We start from the raw sequence: 19,633 nt of genomic DNA, 5'->3' as shown, positions 1-19,633 counted from the left end.
AATATTTCCAAGAGAAAGTGATCAATTTATTCATCTCGTCTCCACATTAGAACATTCTTTCACTAGAACGTCGGAGGATACCAGATTGATATATTCCATTCAACCACACTCAAGGTAAAGTATTCCAATCATTTATTGTCCAGGATAATATTCCCAGTATCTTTCAAACAGAAATTATACATTCCCATCTGATCCCAGGTATTAACATATTCTGTTTGTTTGTTCGTGTCAGCTTGGGATTGTTCACCTTGGAGCAAAGGAGGTCGAGGGGAGATTTGATAGAGGTGGTCAAGACTATGACAGGTTTAGGTAAGATGGATAAAGAAAAGTTGTTCCCATTAGCTGGTGGGACAAGGATGAAGGGGATAACATATTTCAGGATTTGGTTAAGAGATGTGGGGGGGGAGACACGTGAGGGAGAATATTGTAATACAGCGAATGGTAATGATCTGGAACTCGATGCCTGTGAGGTGGGTGGAAATGAAGACAATGGAGGATTTTAAACAGAAATTGGATTGATATTTAAGGGAACTAAATTGCAGGGCTACAAGGTTAGAACAGGGCACTGGGACTGACTGGATTGCGCCAGAGCCAACAGGGAATCGATGGGCTGTATGGTCTCCTTCTGTGCCCTCATGACTCTCAACTAACAATTTCAGCTGCTCCAGTCTCTCTAACTAACTGAAGTCCCTCATCCCTGGTCCATTCTCATAAATCTCCTCTGCATCCTCTCTGAGAATGTCACATCTTTCCTAAGGTGTGGAGCCCATATATAGGCTTCCATTCTGGAGGGATAGAATTGAAAAGCAGGGAGGTTATGCCAACTTGTTTAGAACCAGGGTTAGACTACACTGGGAGCACTGTCAACATTTGTGATCTCCATTTAGTAAAAGGAAATAGAAGCACTGGAGAAGGTGCAACAAAGATTCACAAGATTAATACCAGAACTGAGAGCATTTCACCCTCAGGAAAGGCTGGGGCTGCTTTTCTCTAGAAAAGAGAAGACTAAAGGGTGACGGGATGGAAGTCTTTAAGATTATGAAGGGGTTCAATAATCCAATAGGGATTTCATGAGAAACCTCTTTACCCAGCGAGTGGTGAGAATGTGGAACTCACTCCCACAGTGAGTGGTTGAGGTGAACAGTATTAATACATTGACGGGGAAGGTAGATACATACATGAGGGAGAAAGGAATAGAAGGCGATGCTGATGGAGGGAGATGAAGAGGGGTGGGTGGAGGCTCATTTGGAGCATAAATACTGACAGAGACCAATTGAGCCAACTGGCCTGGCCCTGTGCTGTAGACTCAATGGAGCAGAGACAAATGTATTTATTTTAGATCTACCTGTAGTGGGGGAAAAACATTATTTGCTATCCAGGATAAAATAAAAGTCCTTCATCAACTTTTGTGGATCATTTCAGTGGAAATGTGCTCTCCCAGGCTCAAAGAGCATCAGCCCACTAGAAGCAGAGTCGTGAGACCGGCAAGTCCAACAGAAAGAAACCCTCCAACCCTCCCACTTCACCAAGTGTCAGAAAGAACATGATTCAGTCCTGGATGTGATTAACAGCAGAATCTAACCCCTGCCATCACTTGTGAATTTGTTGGTGTCTCAGCAGGTTGCATGACTGAGTGAATCCTTTCCCACACTCCGAGCAGGTGAATGGCCTCTTTCCAGTGTGGACTCGCTGGTGTATTAACAGGGCAGATGAATCACTGAATCTCTTCCCACAGTCAGGACATGTGCACGGCCTCTCCCCGGTGTGAACTCGCTGGTGTCTCATCAAGTCGGATGATGTTCTGAACCTCTTTGTGCAGTGAGAGCAGCTGAACGGTCTCTCCTCAGTGTGAATGCGCTGGTGGATCATCAGTACACGAGAGCTTTTGAAACTACTCCCACAGTCAGAGCATTTAAAGGGTCTCTCATTGGTGTGAGTTACATGGTGCTGCAGCAGGTGAGATAACTGAGCGAATCCCATCCCACATTGAGAGTAGGTGAATGGCTCTCCCTGGTGTGTACTCTCTGATGTGTCTGCAGGTGGGCTAACCGAGTGAATCCATTCCCACACTCACAACAGATGAATGGCCTCTCTCCAGTGTGACTGAGTCTATGCCTTTCCAGCTCGTACTGCGCTCTGAATCCCTTTCCACAGTCCCCACATTTCCATGGTTTTTCCATGATGCGGTGTTCTTGTATTTCTCCAAGTTTGACGATCATGTGCACACAGAGCACTGGTACATTCTCTCCCCGCTGTAAATGATGCAAGGTGTTTTCAATCTGTGTAACCGGTTAAAGCTCTTTCCACAGTCCGTGCACTGGAACACTCTCATTTGGGTATGTGTGTGTCTTGGTGCTTTTCCAGTCACACTGATGTTTTAAATCTTTTGAAGCAGACAAGATAGAGAAACATTTCTCCTTCTAGATTCAAAGGCCAATGATATTCAGACCCCGATTAATGGAGAGACTCTTGAAGTGACAATTCTTCTGTCTGCAAATTCTCCCCTTCTGATATCCTGTAAAATAAGTTTACAAAGCTATCACTATCAATTGTGAATAGAAATTCAGAACAGACCATTCTAGTTTCCATAGAACATCCTTTTCTCTCTCAGTCCTCAAAGCTCTAAATCTCCATCCCACACACTCTCCCTCTGCTGTATCTAATATTCACCCTCCCAATTCTCCTGAATTGACAGATCCCTGCCCACTGCTTCCTATCCTGGACAGAGACCTGAAAATCTTCATGCAGCTGCCAGACAGATATACGTCTATATTACTGGACGAAAAATGTGTTACTATATAGACTTCTGTTCTCTTCAGTTGCTGCAAGTCACCAATTGAAAAAGTGTTTTACTCACAGATGTTGGGGACGGGACGAAGTTTCAGTCTGTGTGAAACTCATTCTTTAGTCACACAAAGCCCGCGCTCTGATTGGAGGGGCAGAATCCTTCCGGGTTTGTAACTCTTCCCATTGGTTAACACCCCAGCAGGAAGGTCAGGGGATGGGCTTTGTACTGCACATGCGCATCCTCCCCTGCCGTTGGACATGCGCACACCCAGGCCACCCGCCCGTGCGGCGGACAGAACGGTTTCCCCAGCGCGGGGGGTTGTGGGTGCCCCGGCCGCCATTAATCATCCGGAGCCGTCACCAAACTCCTGGGACTGGGATGAAAAGTGGAGGAGTGGGGGCGTGGTAACTCCACCTGACACATAGTACATGTGCATAGTCACAGGATTTGATTGGGATCTCCCCCTTAGCAAAACAGTGTGTTAACTTCAGGTGACATATTGGGGAGGGCAATAGGTGAGTGTGAAACTGAACTCGAGAATCAGCCCCTTCAGGGGAGGATAACTTGGGGGAAAGCGGGAGCAGTATAGTGGGATGAATTAGTGTTACCATCAAGAGGGAGGAGGGAGTGTGCAGGGAACAGAGACTTATCGTTTGAGAGGGACAACGATTCTGCTGATATTGCTGCTGTTCAGGACCAAACCATATTTATTCTGAAGATTGGAGCATATTGTCGCTGATGTTAGAGCCCCCTGTAACTGGGCTGGAATTCAATGTTCTGGATTTAGGTCAAATGAACCAGATTTGGATTGAACAACCTCTGTCATGTCCTTGATGTGGGATCAGTTGGGCTGCTGATTTGCTGGGTTATCAGTGTATCTTTGGGCAGCACGGTAGCATAGTGGTTAGCACAGTTGCTTCACAGCTCCAGGGTCCCAGGTTCGATTCCCGGCTGGGTCACTGTCTGTGCGGAGTCTGCATGTTCTCCCCGTGTGTGCGTGGGGTTCCACCGGGTGCTCCGGTTTCCTCCCACAGTCCAAAGATATGCAGGTTAGGTGGATTGGCCAAGCTAAATTGCCCTTAGTGTCCAAAAAGGTTAAGTGGGGGTTGCTGGGTTGCGGGGAAATGGTAGCTACATGGGCTTGAGTGGGTTGCTCTTGTAAGGGCCGGTGCAGACTCGATGGGCCGAATGGCCTCCTTCTGCACTGTAAATTCTATGATGCGTTTTTTGTGATCTCTCCTCAGTTATTCAGGGTCTCTCAGCTGAAATTATTTTGCAATAAAATAGTTCACTTTCAGCATTGCAGCCAAACAAATCCTTGGTGTGAAATCAACAAATCCGGTCTATAACAATCCACTGATTGAAATTACATAAGAATGCACATGGAAGAAACATGCCATTCGGCCCACCTGGTTTGTCATGCTTTTGAAGCTCCTCACATCCTCCTCCCAGTCCTCTTCAACCTCACTGTCAGTCAGGGCTCAGTGGGTAACACTCTTGCCTCTGAATTGAAAGGTTCTGGGCTCATGTCCTCATTCAGGACTGGAGAACAAAATGCATGGCAGCTCTCTTGTGCAGTGCTGAGGGAGTGCTGCTCTGTTGGAGGTGCCATTTTTAATGAGGGGCAGTATTCTCCGGTTCCCCATCCGTGCGCTTCTCGATGGCTCCCCATTTGCTGGCAGTGCGATCTCATACTCCCGCTGCTTGTCAATGGGATTTCCCATTGAAGTCACAGCAGGCCCTGGGAAAGCTATGGGCAGGGGTGGGTGGCTAGTGGGAAAAGTGAATTGCAGTGGTGGCAGAATTCCAACTGAGGTGTGATACCGGAATCCCATTTGTTGCTTCAGTGAATACAAAATATTCCATGTCTTCATCTGGTCATCGTCACATTGCTGTTTGTGGTATTTTGTAAATTGTCAATAGGTTGTAGGGAGTCTCCAAAAAGGCACAGACATGTTAAGTGAGTGGGTAAAAAGTTGCAAATGGAGTGTAATGTGGGAAAATATGAACATGGTCACTTTGGCAGGAGGAATAGAGAAGCAGTATCCTATTTAAATGAAGAGATTGCAATACTCAGTGTTACAGAGGGATCTCTTAATTTTAACGTGCAGGTTCAGTCTGCAGTTAGGAAGGCAAATGCAATGTTGGCATCTATGTCGAGAGGGCCAGAATTCAAAATTGGGGATGTACTTCTGAGACATATTTATGGCTCTGGTCAGACCCCATTTGGAATATTGTGAGCAGTTTTGGGCTCCGTACCTAAGGAAGGATGGCTTTGGAGGGGGTCCAGAAGAGGTTCAAAGGAATAAGTCATGGAATGAAGCGTTTGCCATATGAGGAGCGGTTGAGGACTCTGGGTCTGGAGGAGCTTGTTGCCTCAACTTCTCCTGGTGCTCGGATGTGGCGGCCGTGGCAAACTACTGCTCCCAGACCTGGAATACCTGACTGTGTGGTGCCGCCCTTACCGTCTTCCATGGGAATTCTCTTCTGCCATCATCACGGCAGTCTACATCCCACCCCAGGTGGAAGTGAAGAAGGTGCTAGATGAATTGAACACAGCAATAAATAACAATGAAACAGAATACCCGGAGGCCTGTTCATCGTCGCCGGGAGCTTCAACCAGGCCAACCTCAAGAGTGTACTGCCAAAAGTCCAGCAACACATCTCCTGTCCCAACAGGGGCCCCGACATCCTTAACCATTTCTACACAAACATCAAAGGAGCCTACTGATCCATCCCCTGATCGTACTTCGGAAGATCGGGCCACAAGACGGTGCTCCTTCTCCCAGCATACAAGCAGAAACTTAAGCGGGATAATCCAGTTAAGAAGGTCGTACAATGCAGATCCACGGCAAAGGAAGAATTCCTACGTGACTGCTTGGAATCACTGGACTGGTCCATATTCAAGAACTCAGTGGCCAACCTAAGTGAGTATGCCAGTGAGGAAATTAACAGAAAGGCATGATGGGTAGTTAGGCCAAGTTAGGAGTAAAATCTTACTACAGTAGAATAAGGAGTTAGGTTAGCGGACTTTTAAACATCTCTAGCTTAGGCTGGAAAAAATGGGTAGCAGTCTGTAATTGCCTGTAATTGGGATTTTGCAAAGCATGAAGAGGGGGATGGGCAGCCACTAGGATCATTTCTTTGTTGCAGGGGATACTGGGAAAAGGGACCTCAGGCCAGGTTAAGGAATGTGGGGAAAGCCAATGGGAGCTTTGCATTTGCCATCTTGCCTTATTTGGGCGTGGGTATGTTAAACTTGATGCTGAATCCATGTGTGTGAAACCAGATGCTGTGCTCCCTTTGTCTCACTCGCTCTGGAAGTTTCAAGAGACATGTAGCCTCCTGCCTTTTTATCAGAGTGAGTGAAGCTTGCAAGCTATTTGAAATAAAATAAATCAATACCTACAATCCGACTCAGGGTTTGACTGAGACCAGACTGAGGGCAGAAAGAACTCAATATCGTCATTTGGTGTCGGGAGTGGGATTACAAGAGCGAATTCCCAACTATTCGCAAAATCAGAATTAAACCAGCCTTGGATGGAGGGGAAATGGGCCCACGTTGTGAGTAGATTATAAAGGACCACGTCAGTTTTCCTCTGCCTCGCAGTCCGAAGAGGGTTTGGTCACTCGCCTATGGTTGGGTAAGATCGTTCGACGAAATCAAAGCTCAGTCTGGCGGATTAGAAAACTTAATTTCAGTCGATGTAGGTACGGCTGAGGGTTAAACGAGAATTGAGGGAATATCGGGCGATAATTCAGTTAGCAACTGAGGGAATATTGCAGTGATAGTTCAGTTCCGTGCATGTGGGTTGAAAATTAAAATTGGTTGTATTAAATTACACTTTAATTTGATTAAGGTCTTTAACGGGTTCAGGGAATGTCACCGAGACAATTCAGTTAGGACTGCTGATGGAATGTTCTGGAGACAATTCAATTACGTAAAATCAGAATTGGCTAAGTTGGATTTTGTTCTTGGGAGATATGTCTTATGAGTGAAAAAGAGTTGGCAGATGAATGGCCACTTGGGGGAACCAGAGACTTGGAAAATTCAGAACCCGATTGGAAAAAAAAAGAAGAGGCTTCAGGATTGTTTAAATTTACTTAACAGTTTTGAAGAAGGGAAAAGGGAAAAAACACATTGTGTTTCTGTGCAAATTCAAACTTTTATTGTCCAGTTGGTTGAGATGAATGAAAGTATAATGCTTTGAATTCCTTTTGTTTGAGTGGAGATCTCGGTGGATGAATGACTGTGTGTGTTTAATAAGAATTTGTGCACTTCCTCTGGTATTCCTAGTTTTTAAAATGTTGTGTTTTGCAAAACAAAGTTGCACATCAATTAGGAGGTATACACGGCAGTTAAAGTGCGATTTAAAATGGGGTAAGTATTTGAAAGGTCTAGAAAATCAGTAATCATGGTTAACATTGTGGAAGTTATTTAGAACACAAGTCACGGGAAGTAAACAAAAAGCAAAATCAAAATGTATAAATTGGGATTTGTAAATGGTTAGTTTGAACTCGGCATAGTCTTGGCTGCTCTTAAAAAAAGGAGAGAACAAAGGTACCTAAATTGAAATGCGAAGACCAGGCATTTGGTGTGGACTGAGTCCATGTGCTCCTTTGTTAGAGGCAGCCATGATGTACCTACATTTAAAAATGTTGTTCTGTGTGTTCCAAATTTGTAGAGATTTCAGTATCTTCTCTGTAAACTCACTACACATCAAATTTAAGATTTGGGGATTTTCATATTGCAAAGACTATGGATTTTTAACTTTATTTTAAGATTACACAGGGGGAAAGGAAGATCCCAGTAGAAAGGAGAAGGCCATTTTAGAGATGCCCAAACCACAGACCGTAAGAGGGGTTAGGCAAGTACTGGGGACTATTCGACTACTGTAGGGCCTTGGTGTATAAGCACTCAGAACTTGAGGGGACACTGCAAGCACTGACCCCAGAGGGGTAGGCAGTCCTGAGAGCAGGTAGAATGGGGACTGTAGCAGGATACCGCTTTCATGAAAAAATTAATTAAAACATGCCCTCGCGTTATATTGGGATAGTGGAGAGGGGCATCGTGGCAGTAAGGTGCAAGAAACACAGGGACCAATGAGACCAGTATTAGGAGGTAGTCGGTGGAAGTGATACGGCACAGCTCCACCGGGTCCTAGTGCCCGCTGACCTGCAAGAAAGTCACGAGCAGAAGAAATGAAGTTTAGAATGTGAACTACATTGCAGACGGAGCTTTAAGGAATAATGATATGGGACCGGAGCTTAGATTAGGAGTGTTACTTACAGTAACAGGAAATGAGAATCTAATGGCAGGGAAAGATTAATAAAAATAGATGCAGAAATAACAAAATTAAGATATTAAAACCAATTGATAACGTAGAGGAAATAAGGAAAGCAAACCTAGCAATAGAAAGAATGACACAGGGTTAATCAGCACACAATTCCAGCACACAATCCAGGGAGACCGACACAGGCCGTAAAAGCAATATCCCTTGACCCGAGGTGCCAAATGCGAGCTGAAGATAATGATCAAAGAGTTAGAACAGCAGGGAATCATTCAAGAAGTCACAAATGCATCGACGAATTGCCCATTTCAGGCAGTTAGCAAGCCTGATGGTACATTTAGAATGGTAACGAATTACAAAGGTCAAACAAAAAAAGGATAAACGGTATTTAATAAATCCACAAACTACATTGGAGAAGGTGGCAGGCAAACCTTACTTAATTAGTATAGATTTAGCCAACGGATTCTGGAGTGTTCCGTTAGACCCAGACAGCAGGGAAAAGACAGCATTTACCTTTGGCACTAAACATTACGTATACTGTAAATTACCACAAAGATATGTTAATTCCCCGAACCACTTTCAGGCAATAGTACGGAAGTTGATTAAAGATGATTTGGCTTTAGTATATATTGATGATGTGTTAATTGGAGATGATCAGGGGGACGCATGTTGAAAGAGTGACCAAAATTATTAAAACACTTAATGAAACAGGGTTTAAGATAGGGTTAAAGAAATGCCAGATTGGCAGGAGCGAAGTCGACTATCTAAGGTAGTCAATGTCAAGGGCAGGTGGGGAAACCAGTGTTGGGATGAGAGAGAAAGCTGCTCGAATTGCAGTGCCCATTTCACGAAACGGGGGTAAGAAAATCATGGGAATTTTGGGGTATTTGAGACCAGTAGTGGAAGACTTTGGTCTTTATGCTAGACCCATTTATGAAACTTTAAAGGGGGATTTTAGGTGGACCAGTGAAGAACAAAGAAAATTACAGCACAGGAACAGGCCCTTTGGCCCTCACAGCCTGCGCCGATCCAGATCCTTTATCTAAACCTGTCACCTATTTTCCAAGGATCTACTTCCCTCTGTTCCCCGCTGTTTATATATCTGTCTAGATGCATCTTAAATGATACTATCGTGCCCGCCTCTACCATCTCCGCTGGCAAAGTGTTCCAGGCACCCACCACCCTCTGCGTAAAAACTTTCCACGCACATCTCCCTTAAACTTTCCCCCTCTCACCTTGAAATCGTGACCCCTTGTAATTGACACCCCCACTCCTGGAAAAAGTTTGTTGCTATCCACCCTGTCCATATCTCTTGAGATTTGTCCTACTTTCCCGATATTGCTCCAAAGCTTCATCAGTTTTAAGTCGCCTAGATCTTATGTATGCTTCCTTATTCATCTTAGCTAGTCTCACAATTCCACCCGTCATCCATGGTTCCCTAATCTTGCCATTTCTATCCCTGATTTTCTCAGGGGCACTCTAATCAACCTTTTCTTAAAAGACTCCCACATTTCAAATGTGGATTTACCCTTAAACAGCTGCTCCCAATCCACATTCCCTAGCTTCTGCTGAAGAGGAGGTTGGACCAGTTAAAAACAGCTGTAGCAATATCCGGGCCATTAGAAGAGGACGATTTGAGCTTTAAATTTGATCTGTACGCAAATGGATATGGTATGGTGCTTGTTAATCATAATACTCAGACACCTATCAAACATTGACAGGAAATTGGTCAAGGGCTGAACAAAGGTTTTCGGACATTGCAAAATGTCTGGCAGCCATAACAAAAAGGACAGCAGAGACTGAAACTTTATCAGCCGGAAAGAACATTTATGTCACAAATGAATTTTAAAAATTGACAGAGTTGACCAAGAGGCAGGGTTGCCAGCAAGGTGCGAATACAGCTCGATGGGAAAGATGGGAAACCATTCTTTTAAACCCTGCCTTAATGTTTATTCATAACATTAAAAAGGGACAGAAACTTGATAAATCAGTTAGCAGAACAGAGTTGGTAAATGTTTGGGTGATATGTACGGATGGTAGTAAAGTTAAGGAGGACGAGGGACAAGCCAGGGGGCATCCATTTTTTTAAAAATTCAGAAAAGAAAATGGTGGAGAAACAGGGAGTAAAGAAACAGGGAGTGGCAGAGAAAAAAACTGAGACACCGATGGAAGAATGGTCACTAGAGAATGCAGGCCCTCTTTTTCCTAGGAGCAGCAAAAGTAATTTAATCAAAGCTGATAGCAGCATGGGGGTCGTTGAATTAGAGAATCAGTGGCATCTGGAGCAAAGGAATTGTATCAGAACCAAAACATCCGACCCAATTAAATGATAAATGAGGGATTATTATAATCCATGGGCAACCTATCAGCAGCAAATGAAGGAACATAATTATTAAGGAATTGAGAATATGGGATGATAGATCAAGGGCTGTTATTAATGGACCCCAGTTAAAATGATTCACCGTGAACATAATGAAACATCGTGTCAAGGATTTGGCACGTTCTGTAGCCCAGTAGTTTGGACAGGGAGTAATCATATGAAACCTAGGAGAATGGCAGATATAGCATTCAGGTGAGTTGATATTGTATTTAGAAGGACAGAAATGGGGGAATGCTTTGGCTCCCAGGGAAATTTGGGGAATTCAGTTGTCATGATTGTTTTGTGAAACATCAGGCAACACTGATGATCGACGTTTGGGACCACATGATAGCTTTTGACCATGGGGTGGTGTGATAATGATGAATTGTAATTACTGCAGAGAAAACCAAGCTGACGATGGAGTGATTGGGAAAGGATGTGCAGGATTGTGAATAAGTGATAAACTTGTGCTACCAATTAGTGAGGGAGTACGTAGTTTAAGAGATGTTGGGATGACCCGGGAACGTAAAATTAGCCTGACAGTGTTTCGAGACTGTATCACTGCAATGATGCCGTGCCACAGGATAGATCATATCCCCAAACCGCTCGGACAAGGGAAAAGGAACGTTTGGTTGTGAGTGGCATGGGATAACTGCACTTACTAGTATAATGTAATCAGTGGAGCGGGATGCCAGGGAATTGAAACCTGTTAGCAGCATCGATAGGACAGATGATGAAGTGAAAATGTCATGATTGGAAATTTCTTTCATAAAAATCTGGTCGTAATCAAAATTAAAGGAATTAAAGTACATGCAGTAGCAATATCCGACATGTATCAAGGACAGTTTCGACCCGCTTAGATCACTGAGTTAGTAAAAGAGGAGTTTGAGATTCTTTGAGTCTCACTCAGGGGTGCAACGATAGGAGAAGGAGGCTTAACAGGCCTTAATCGTATGATGTATGTCAAGGATGAAAAGGGAATTAAATAGAAATCTGGAAGTCCTGGAGAGGGCACTTCTGGAACATCCAAACAAGAATAGAAAGATACAAATTAAGAAATAGGGCCCTCTCCGCCTTTGACCTGTTCATTTGGTTTTCAGGTGAAGCAAAAATAACACAGACGAAGAACGACTACTACACTCCAGAGAAGAATGTTTTAGACAGTATGGGGGTGAAAACTAATGATACAATTGGCTACATATTTGAGGGAATTAAATGACAGAGCCCGGAAGGAAAACCTTACAGGTTAGAAACAAATCAAAATATCAAATTATTCCTCAATAGTGAAACCTCCGATCAGACATCTCGAACTGCACGTTAGCTGATGGATGATCTGTGGTCTCCACAGGGTATGTACTACGCGGTGGAGTTATTCAGGGTCTTGGCAGACGGCAGCGACTGACGAGGAACCCCTGCATTTTAAATGACAATAGTTTAGGAATTTTGGCAGCTTGATGCCACGGCGGGAAATTTGTAACCAATGCAGCAAACAATATTGCATTGGAGAGTGTAATAGTTATTACGGACAAAATGTCCTGTAAGTTGTTAGGGACTGTTATGTATGGATTCAATTGGGTTGTAACCCCAAAGGTTGACTGTATTGAATGTGCAAGTGGTGTGATTGCAAAGTAGAAAAACAAACAAACAAATAATGGCAAGTATACACTCCATGCTGTAAGCAAAATGATAACGGACAAAAGGGATTTGAAGAAAACTAAGTATTGTCTCATGTAAACCGGGGCTGGCAGACTACATGGTTCAGGACAATGTTAGACGTTAGTGTGAGGAAGTCAGGAATCAAAACAGGATTAATTGAAGCTTCTGCAATTCATAAAGTAAGATAATCAGTGGATAGTACATGAGATCATAAATAATACCAGTGAGGGACAAAAACCTTTTTGGTCGCTGATGGACTGAGTTGTGTGCTGTTTCTAAGGGACATGAGGAAGCTTTTACGGTGCTGCTATCCCAAGGTAATCAGATGCCTTGGAGGTAGTGGAACACACGGATATAGCTATTGTGTTATCTTCCTGAGTAGCGACAGCTATGGTTCACGGTGATTGGACTTGAAGCAAGAACAATACAAAGAGTCTATCGCCACTGGTCTGCGGGATGGATGAATTTACAGTTGATTTCCGTGCACAGTTTACAAATCACGACATGTATACACACACATGATAAGGATCGGGGATAGCTGCTAGTCAGTACGACTAGAAGGGGGATATAAACCCTACAGTAGGATACAGCTCAGAGTCAGCTCTCATAGCTCGACATGGGGTTTTACCTGATGCATGGATTGATAATACTGCTTATTATAATTGTACAATCATTGGATGCCTTAATATGTGTTGTAAGATGGCTATGGCTCAGATGATGCCGATAGACTCGGCCCATCACCACTCACCAAGATGACATCCCGTTACTGGCGACCATCAAACCAGAAGGAACCCGGACGGAGAGCCAGTGGCTGTAAAAATGTGATGAGGTGTTTCTGTACGGAATGTAATGAATTGCGGGATGGTCTTTCAGACCAGACATTGATGCAGGTTATTAACCCGGGGATGTTTATAATGGACACGGGGAATTGTATGCCGAACCAAACTCCAAATTTGGACCGAGACAGCAACAGGACTATTGTTGGTCTGGCGAATTGTTAGCACACTTTTTGACCATTAGGGGGAATACCTACCCACACATTTCTCTAGCGATAGAGACCCTCGTGGCAGAGATGACAGAAAATATAACATGTCTGTTCTCCATCTGCACGGAACGTAGGTGTAGCGTAACCCAGACGTCAGGCCAATGCACCTGCCACAACGCCACCGGTGTCCCGTTGTCGGCGGGTAGCGGAAGGGAATGTTGGTTAGGGAGCGGCATAGTTGTTATCATAGAATGATAAAAGAAGATAATGAGGAATTGAACTGAAGAAAAGAGCATTAGACTGGGATGACCAGTTAGAATAGTGCATTATGGACATTAATTCGGGTTGCAGGGAGTGAACAAAGAGATGGGCAAAGCATGGCGAGAGGAGGAGGGGTGGCTATTGGGACTGGTTCTTTGCACAAAGGATGCTGGGAGGCAGAGGCCCAGAGGAAGGAAAGGAAAGGGGCAGCACGGTAGCCAAGTGGATAGCACTGTGGCTTCACAGCTCCAGGGTCCCAGGTTCGATTCCCCGCTGGGTCACTGTCTGTGCGGAGTCTGCACATCCTCCCCGTGTGTGCGTGGGTTTCCTCCGGGTGCTCCGGTTTCCTCCCACAGTCCAAAGATGTGCAGGTTAGGTGGGTTGGCCATGATAAATTGCCCTTAATGACCAAAAAGGTTAGGAGGGGTTATTGGGTTACGGGGATAGGGTGGAAGTGAGGGCTTAAGTGGGTCGGTGCAGACTCGATGGGCCGAATGGCCTCCTTCTGCATTGTATGTTCTATGTTCTATGTTCTATAATGAGCCTATCAGAATCAGTGGCAGTTAGATTATATGACCAGGTCAAGGAAAGGGCCCATCGGAATCTTGTATTCGTGTATGTGGAACTTGATACTGCATGAATGTAAACTAAAGACCACAAAGTGTTGCCTCCCTTTGTCTCACTCGCTCTGAGAGTTTCAAGAGACATGGGTCTCCTGCTTCATCAGAGGGAGTGGAAGCTTGCAAGCTATTTGAAATAAACTAAAGGAATTTCTAAATCCGAACTCAGCTTTTGATTGAGACCAGACTGGACAGAAAGAACTCAATTTCTTCACACTGACTCCAAGCAGTCGCACAGGAGCTCTTCGGTTGCCTCGGACCAGCACTGCACGACCTTCTTAACCGGATTCTCTGCTTAAGTTTCTGCTTGTATGCCGGGAGAAGGAGCGCCATCGTGTGGTCCGATTTTCTGAAGTGCAGTCAGGGGATGGATCGAGAAGCGTCCTTGATGTTTGTGTAGCAGTGGCCAAGGATGTTGCAGCCCCTGTTGGGACAGGAGATGTGTTGGTGGAATTTTGGCAGTACACTCTTGAGGTTGGCCTGGTTAAAGTCCCCGGCCACGATGAGCAAGGCCTCCGGGTATTCTGCATCATTATTATTTATAGTGGTGTACAATTCATCAAGCGCCTTCTTCACTTCCGCCTGGGGTGGGATGTAGATCGCCGTGATGATGGCAGAAGTGAACTCCATGGAAGGTAGTATGGACGGTACTTCACAGTCGGGTATTCCAGGTCCCGGGGAACAGTAGTTCGCCAGGGTCGCCACGTCCGAGCACTAAGAGTTGACGAGGAGACAAGCCCCTCCACCCACTCCAGATTCAGTACTGGATGTGATTAACAGCAGGAATTACAGCAGAATCTAACTTGTGGGTACCCTTTGGTGTCTCAGCATGTTGGACAACTGAGTGAATCCCTCCCCACAGGGAGAGCAGGTGAATGGCTTCTTTCCAGTGTAAACTCGCTGGTGTCTCCACAATGTGGATGATGTTTGAAACCTCTTTGTGCAGTGAGAACAGTTGAACAGTTTCTCCTCAGTGTGAATGCGCTGGTGGGACATCAGTACCCGAGAGCTTTTAAACCCACTCCCACAGTCGGAGCATTTAAAGGGTCTCTCATTGCTGTGAGTGACATTGTGGCTCAGCAAGTGATGACCGAGTGAATCCTTTCCCAGTCGGAGAGGTGAACGGGCTCTCCCCGGTGTGACCTCGCTCGTGTTTCATCAGGTTGGATGAGGTTCGAAAGCTCTTTGTGCAGTGAGAGCAGCTGAACGGTCTCTCCTCAGAGTGAACGCGCTGGTGGGACATCAGTAGCTGAGAGCTTTTGAAACCCCTCCTGCAGTCAGAGCATTTAAAGGGCCTGCTCTTGGTGTGAGTGACATAGTGGCTCAGCAGTTTGGATAATTGAGTGAATCCCATATCACACACAGTGCAGATAAACGGCTTCTCCCCGGTGTGAACTCGCTGGTGTCTCTGCAGGTGGTGTAACTGAGTGAATCCCTTATCACACCCAGTGCAGATGAATGGCCTCTCCCCGGTGTGAACTCGCTGGTGGTTCTGCAGGTGGTGTAACTGAGTGAATCCCTTATCACACACAGTGCAGGTAAATGGCCTCTCTCCGGTGTGAACTCGTTCGTGTCTCCGCAGGTTGCCAATGTCAGTGAATCCCTTTTCACACTGAGAGCAGGTGAAAGGCCTCTCCCCAGTGTGAACTCGTTCGTGTTTCCGCAGGGTGCCAATGTCAGTGAATCCCTTTTCACACTGAGAGCAGGTGAAAGGCCTCTCCCCAGTGTGAACTCGTTCGTGTTTCCGGAGGTTGCCAATGTCAGTGAATCCCTTTTCACACTGAGAGCAGGTGAAAGGCCTCTCTCCAGTGTGAACTCGTTGGTGTGTCTGCATGCGGGATAACCGAGTGAATCCCATATCACACACAGTGCAGATGAACGGCTTCTCCCCGGTGTGAACTCGCTGGTGGTTCTGCAGGTGGTGTAACTGAGTGAATCCCTTATCACACACAGTGCAGATGAATGGCCTCTCCCCGGTGTGAACTCGTTCGTGTCTCCGCAGGCTGCCAATGTCAGTGAATCCCTTTTCACACTGAGAGCAGGTGAAAGGCCTCTCTCCAGTGTGAACCCGTTCATGTCTCCGCAGGGTGCCAATGTCAGTGAATCCCTTTTCACACTGAATGCAGGTGAAAGGCCTCTCTCCAGTGTGAACCCGCTGGTGTGTCTGCAGATGGGATAACCGAGTGAATCCCTTCCCACAGTCAGAGCAGGTGAACGGCCTCAACCCAGTGTGAACTCGTTCGTGTCTCCGCAGGTTGCCAATGTCAGTGAATCCCTTTTCACACTGAGAGCAGGTGAAAGGCCTCTCTCCAGTGTGACTGCGTTGATGCCTTGCCAGCTCCTGTGGGGCTGTGAATCCCATCCCACACACAGAGCAGGAGAACAGCCTCTCTGCAGTGTGACTGCGTTGATGCCTTTCCAGCCCGTACGGGCCTTTGAATCCCTTCCCACAATCCTCACATTTCCATGGTTTCTCCATGGTCCGGGTGATCTTGCGTCTCACCACGTTGGACAATCAGTTGAAGTCTCGTACACACACAGAACACCTATACAGTCTCTCCCTGCTGTGAATAGTGTTGTATTTTTTCAGGCTGTGTCACTGGTTAAAGCTCTTTCCAGTCAGTGCTCTGTAACAGTCTCACACAGAGTGTGTGTGTGTCTCAGTGCTTTTCCAGACACACTGTTTAAAATCTCTTGAAGCAGACAGAATAGACAAACATTTCTCCTTATAGATTCAAAGGCCGATGATCCCAAGAATTGAGGGAATCAGTCAATTCTTGATATGATATTTAGTTTGAGATCTCGGCCTCAAACTCCTCTCGTTCGAACTTCCTGCAAACAGATTTTACAATAGTAATCATTGTCAGTACAGGATAGAAACTCAGAACAGACAATTCTAGTGTCTATCGAACATTCTTTCCACTCTCTTTCCCTGAAATGCTCTAAATCTCAATCCCACACACTCTCCCTCCATTCTCACTCTGCTGTATCGAATATTCACCACCACCTCCCCCCACCCCCCAATTCTCCTGAAGGTGTGATTCAGGCTGATTGACAGATCCCTGCTCACTGCTTCCTGTCCTGGACACAGAGACCTGAAAATCTTCATGCAGGCAGCCAGACAGATATATGTCTATATTACTGGATGAGAAATGTGTGTAATATACAGACTGGATTCACTTACTTACCCTTCCAAGTTTCCTGAAGGTGCTAATCAACAAAGCTAAACTCACTAAAACCTGTACAAGAGTAGAGAATCTCCATACAAGTACATTTATTGATTAGAGATAGGGAAATTCTGAGGAAGAATTTTATTCGTCCATGGAGTGGTCATGACAGGGAACTCACTGCCCACAAGGGTTGTGGAAGTCCAGATGATCAATTATTTAAAATAAAATAGGATGGTCACTTGAAGAAAATAAACTTGCAGGGGAACAGGGATATCGAGGGGGAATGGGACTGACTGGATTGCTGTACAGAGCGTCAGCATTGACTTGCGTTCCCAAAAGGATTCTGTCAGTGCTGCAATGACTGTATGACTGGAAATATATAATGTAGGTACAGTACTATATTACAAAACTAGAAATAATAATACATGTATTTTATGACAGAACCACCAATAATATATATAATACATACCATATAACGCTAGACATATTTCTGTCCGATATTACATTTTTAAAAATTAATTTACGGGATGTGGACAATGCTGGTTAGGCTAACATTTATTGCCCATCCCCAGTTGCCCTTCCGAAGTAGTGGTGAGCTGCCTTCTTGAACTGCTGCAGTCCTTGAGGTGTAGGTACATCCCCTGTGCTGTTTTTTATAAAAAATTGCTTTTTATATATTTAAAGTACCCAATTTATTTTTTCCAATTGAGGGGCAATTTAGTGAGGCCAATCCACCTGCCCTGCACATCTTTGGGTTGTGGGGGCGAAACCCACATAAACACAGGGAGAGTGTGCAAACTACACACGGACAGTGACCCAGAGCCGGGATCGAACCTGGGACCTCGGCGCCGTGAGGCAGCAGCTCTAACCACTGCTCCACCATGCTGCCCTACATTCCCTGTGCTGTTAGGGAGGGAATTCTAGGATGTTGCCCCAGGGACAGTGAAGGAACGGCAATGTATTTCCAAGTCAGGGTGGTGTGTAACTTGGAAGCGAACCTCCAGGTGGTGAGGTTCCCAGTTATCTGCTGCTCTTGTCCTTCTAGATGGTAGTGGTTGTAGGTTTGGAAGGTGCTGTCTGAGGAACCTTTATGAGTTACTGCAGTGTATCTTGTAAATGGTATACACAGCTGCTACTGTTTTTCGGTGATGGAAGGTTTGAATACTTTGTCCTGAATAGTGTTGAGCTTCTTGAGTGTTGTTGGAGCTGCACTCATCCAGCAAAGTGGAGCATATTCCATTACACACCTGACTTGTGCTTGTAGATGTCTGGTAGACAAGCTTTAGGGCATCAGGTGGTGTGTTACACACCTTGGATTCCCAGCCTTTGACCTGCCCTTGGAGCTACAGTATTACTATGGCTAATCCAGATCAGTTTCTGATCAATGGTAACCCCCAGGATATTGGTTCTGGGGGATTCACCGATGGAAATGCCACTGAATGTCAAGGGGTGTTGGTTAGATCCTCTCTTGTAGGAGATGGTCAATGCCTGGCACTTGTGTAGCACAAATGGAACTTGCCACTTATTAGGCCAAGCCTGGATATTGTCCAGGTCTTACTGAGTTTGGACATGGACTGCTTCGTTATCTGAGGAGTTGAGAATGGTGCTGAACATTGTGCAGTCATCCACAAACATCACCACTTCTCACCTTATGATGGAAGGGAGATCATTGATGAAGCAACTGAAGATGGTTGGGCTGAGGAAACTGTCCTGAGGAACTCCTGCAGTGATGTCCTGGAGCTGAGATGATTGACCTCCAATCACCACAACCATCTTCCTTTGTGCCAGGTATGACTCCAGCCAGTGGAGATTTATCCCCCGATTCTCATTGACTCCAGTTTAGCTAGGGCTCATTGATGCCATACTCGGTCAAATGCTGCCTTGATGTCAAGGGCAGTTACTCTCACCTCACTTCTGGCATTCAGCTCTTTCGTCCAAGTTTCAACTAAGGCTGTAATGAGGTCAGGAGCTGAGTGACCCTGGCGGAACCCAAACTGAGCGTCCGGGAGCAGGTTATTGCAAAATAAGTGCCACTTAATAGCAACTTTGATGACTCCTTCCATCACTTTACTGATGATGGACAGTAGACCTACAGAGAAGTAATTGGCTGAGTTGGATATGCTCTGTTTACTGTCCCCTTAAATGTCAGTCATCTCCTGGGTAAACCAGCCCTTTAATTGTGAACATTCGGAAAAAGACTGTCTTTTTAGCCAGACAAATAAATGTGTCAACCTGAGGGAGCAAAGGATGTCAATGTCTTTGAGAGAGAGAGAGAGAGAGAGACCTGGGCCAAGCTTTGCAGAGTCTGCACCCTCCCTGGATTCACTTCCTTTCCCTTCAGTTGCTGCAAGTGACCAATTGAAGGTGAGAATGAGAAAAGAAATGGAAAGGGGGAGAAAAGAAAGTGTTTAACTCACAGATGTTGGAATCAGGAGTCTGTGTGTATCTCAAGCTCATTCAGGGTTGGAGGAACAACAGCTTTGCTCGCCAGAAATCTCCATGT

At 45.3% G+C, this 19,633-nt stretch overlaps 2 protein-coding genes across 2 annotated transcripts in view; one reads left to right on the top strand and one right to left on the bottom strand.

Moving 5' to 3' along the window:
- Nucleotides 1-19,633, top strand: part of LOC140420247 (uncharacterized) — an 81,323-nt gene that overhangs the window by 14,154 nt on the left and 47,536 nt on the right. Inside the window, exon 3 of the mRNA XM_072504284.1 lies at nucleotides 7,372-7,383. Coding sequence (XP_072360385.1) covers nucleotides 7,372-7,383 — 12 coding nt within the window. The remainder of the gene's footprint in view (nucleotides 1-7,371; nucleotides 7,384-19,633) is intronic.
- On the bottom strand, nucleotides 8,451-19,627 carry LOC140420230 (uncharacterized). Its single transcript, XM_072504262.1, has 2 exons — nucleotides 19,548-19,627; nucleotides 8,451-16,792 (listed from the first exon to the last, which is right to left on the bottom strand). The coding sequence occupies exon 2, from the start codon at nucleotides 16,437-16,439 to the stop codon at nucleotides 15,012-15,014; it is 1,428 nt and encodes a 475-aa protein (XP_072360363.1). The 5' UTR covers nucleotides 16,440-16,792; nucleotides 19,548-19,627; the 3' UTR covers nucleotides 8,451-15,011.

This window comes from Scyliorhinus torazame, chromosome 5 (genome assembly GCF_047496885.1).
Source record: "Scyliorhinus torazame isolate Kashiwa2021f chromosome 5, sScyTor2.1, whole genome shotgun sequence".
NCBI classification, from domain to species: Eukaryota; Metazoa; Chordata; class Chondrichthyes; order Carcharhiniformes; family Scyliorhinidae; genus Scyliorhinus; species Scyliorhinus torazame.
Note: the sequence above shows the minus strand (reverse complement) of the source record. Positions and strands in the feature narration are given on the sequence as shown.

Bases quoted from the DNA above. Each gene is read 5' to 3' on its own strand.
- LOC140420230 (XM_072504262.1), bottom strand. From the start codon at position 16,439: ATGGAGAAACCATGGAAATGTGAGGATTGTGGGAAGGGATTCAAAGGC.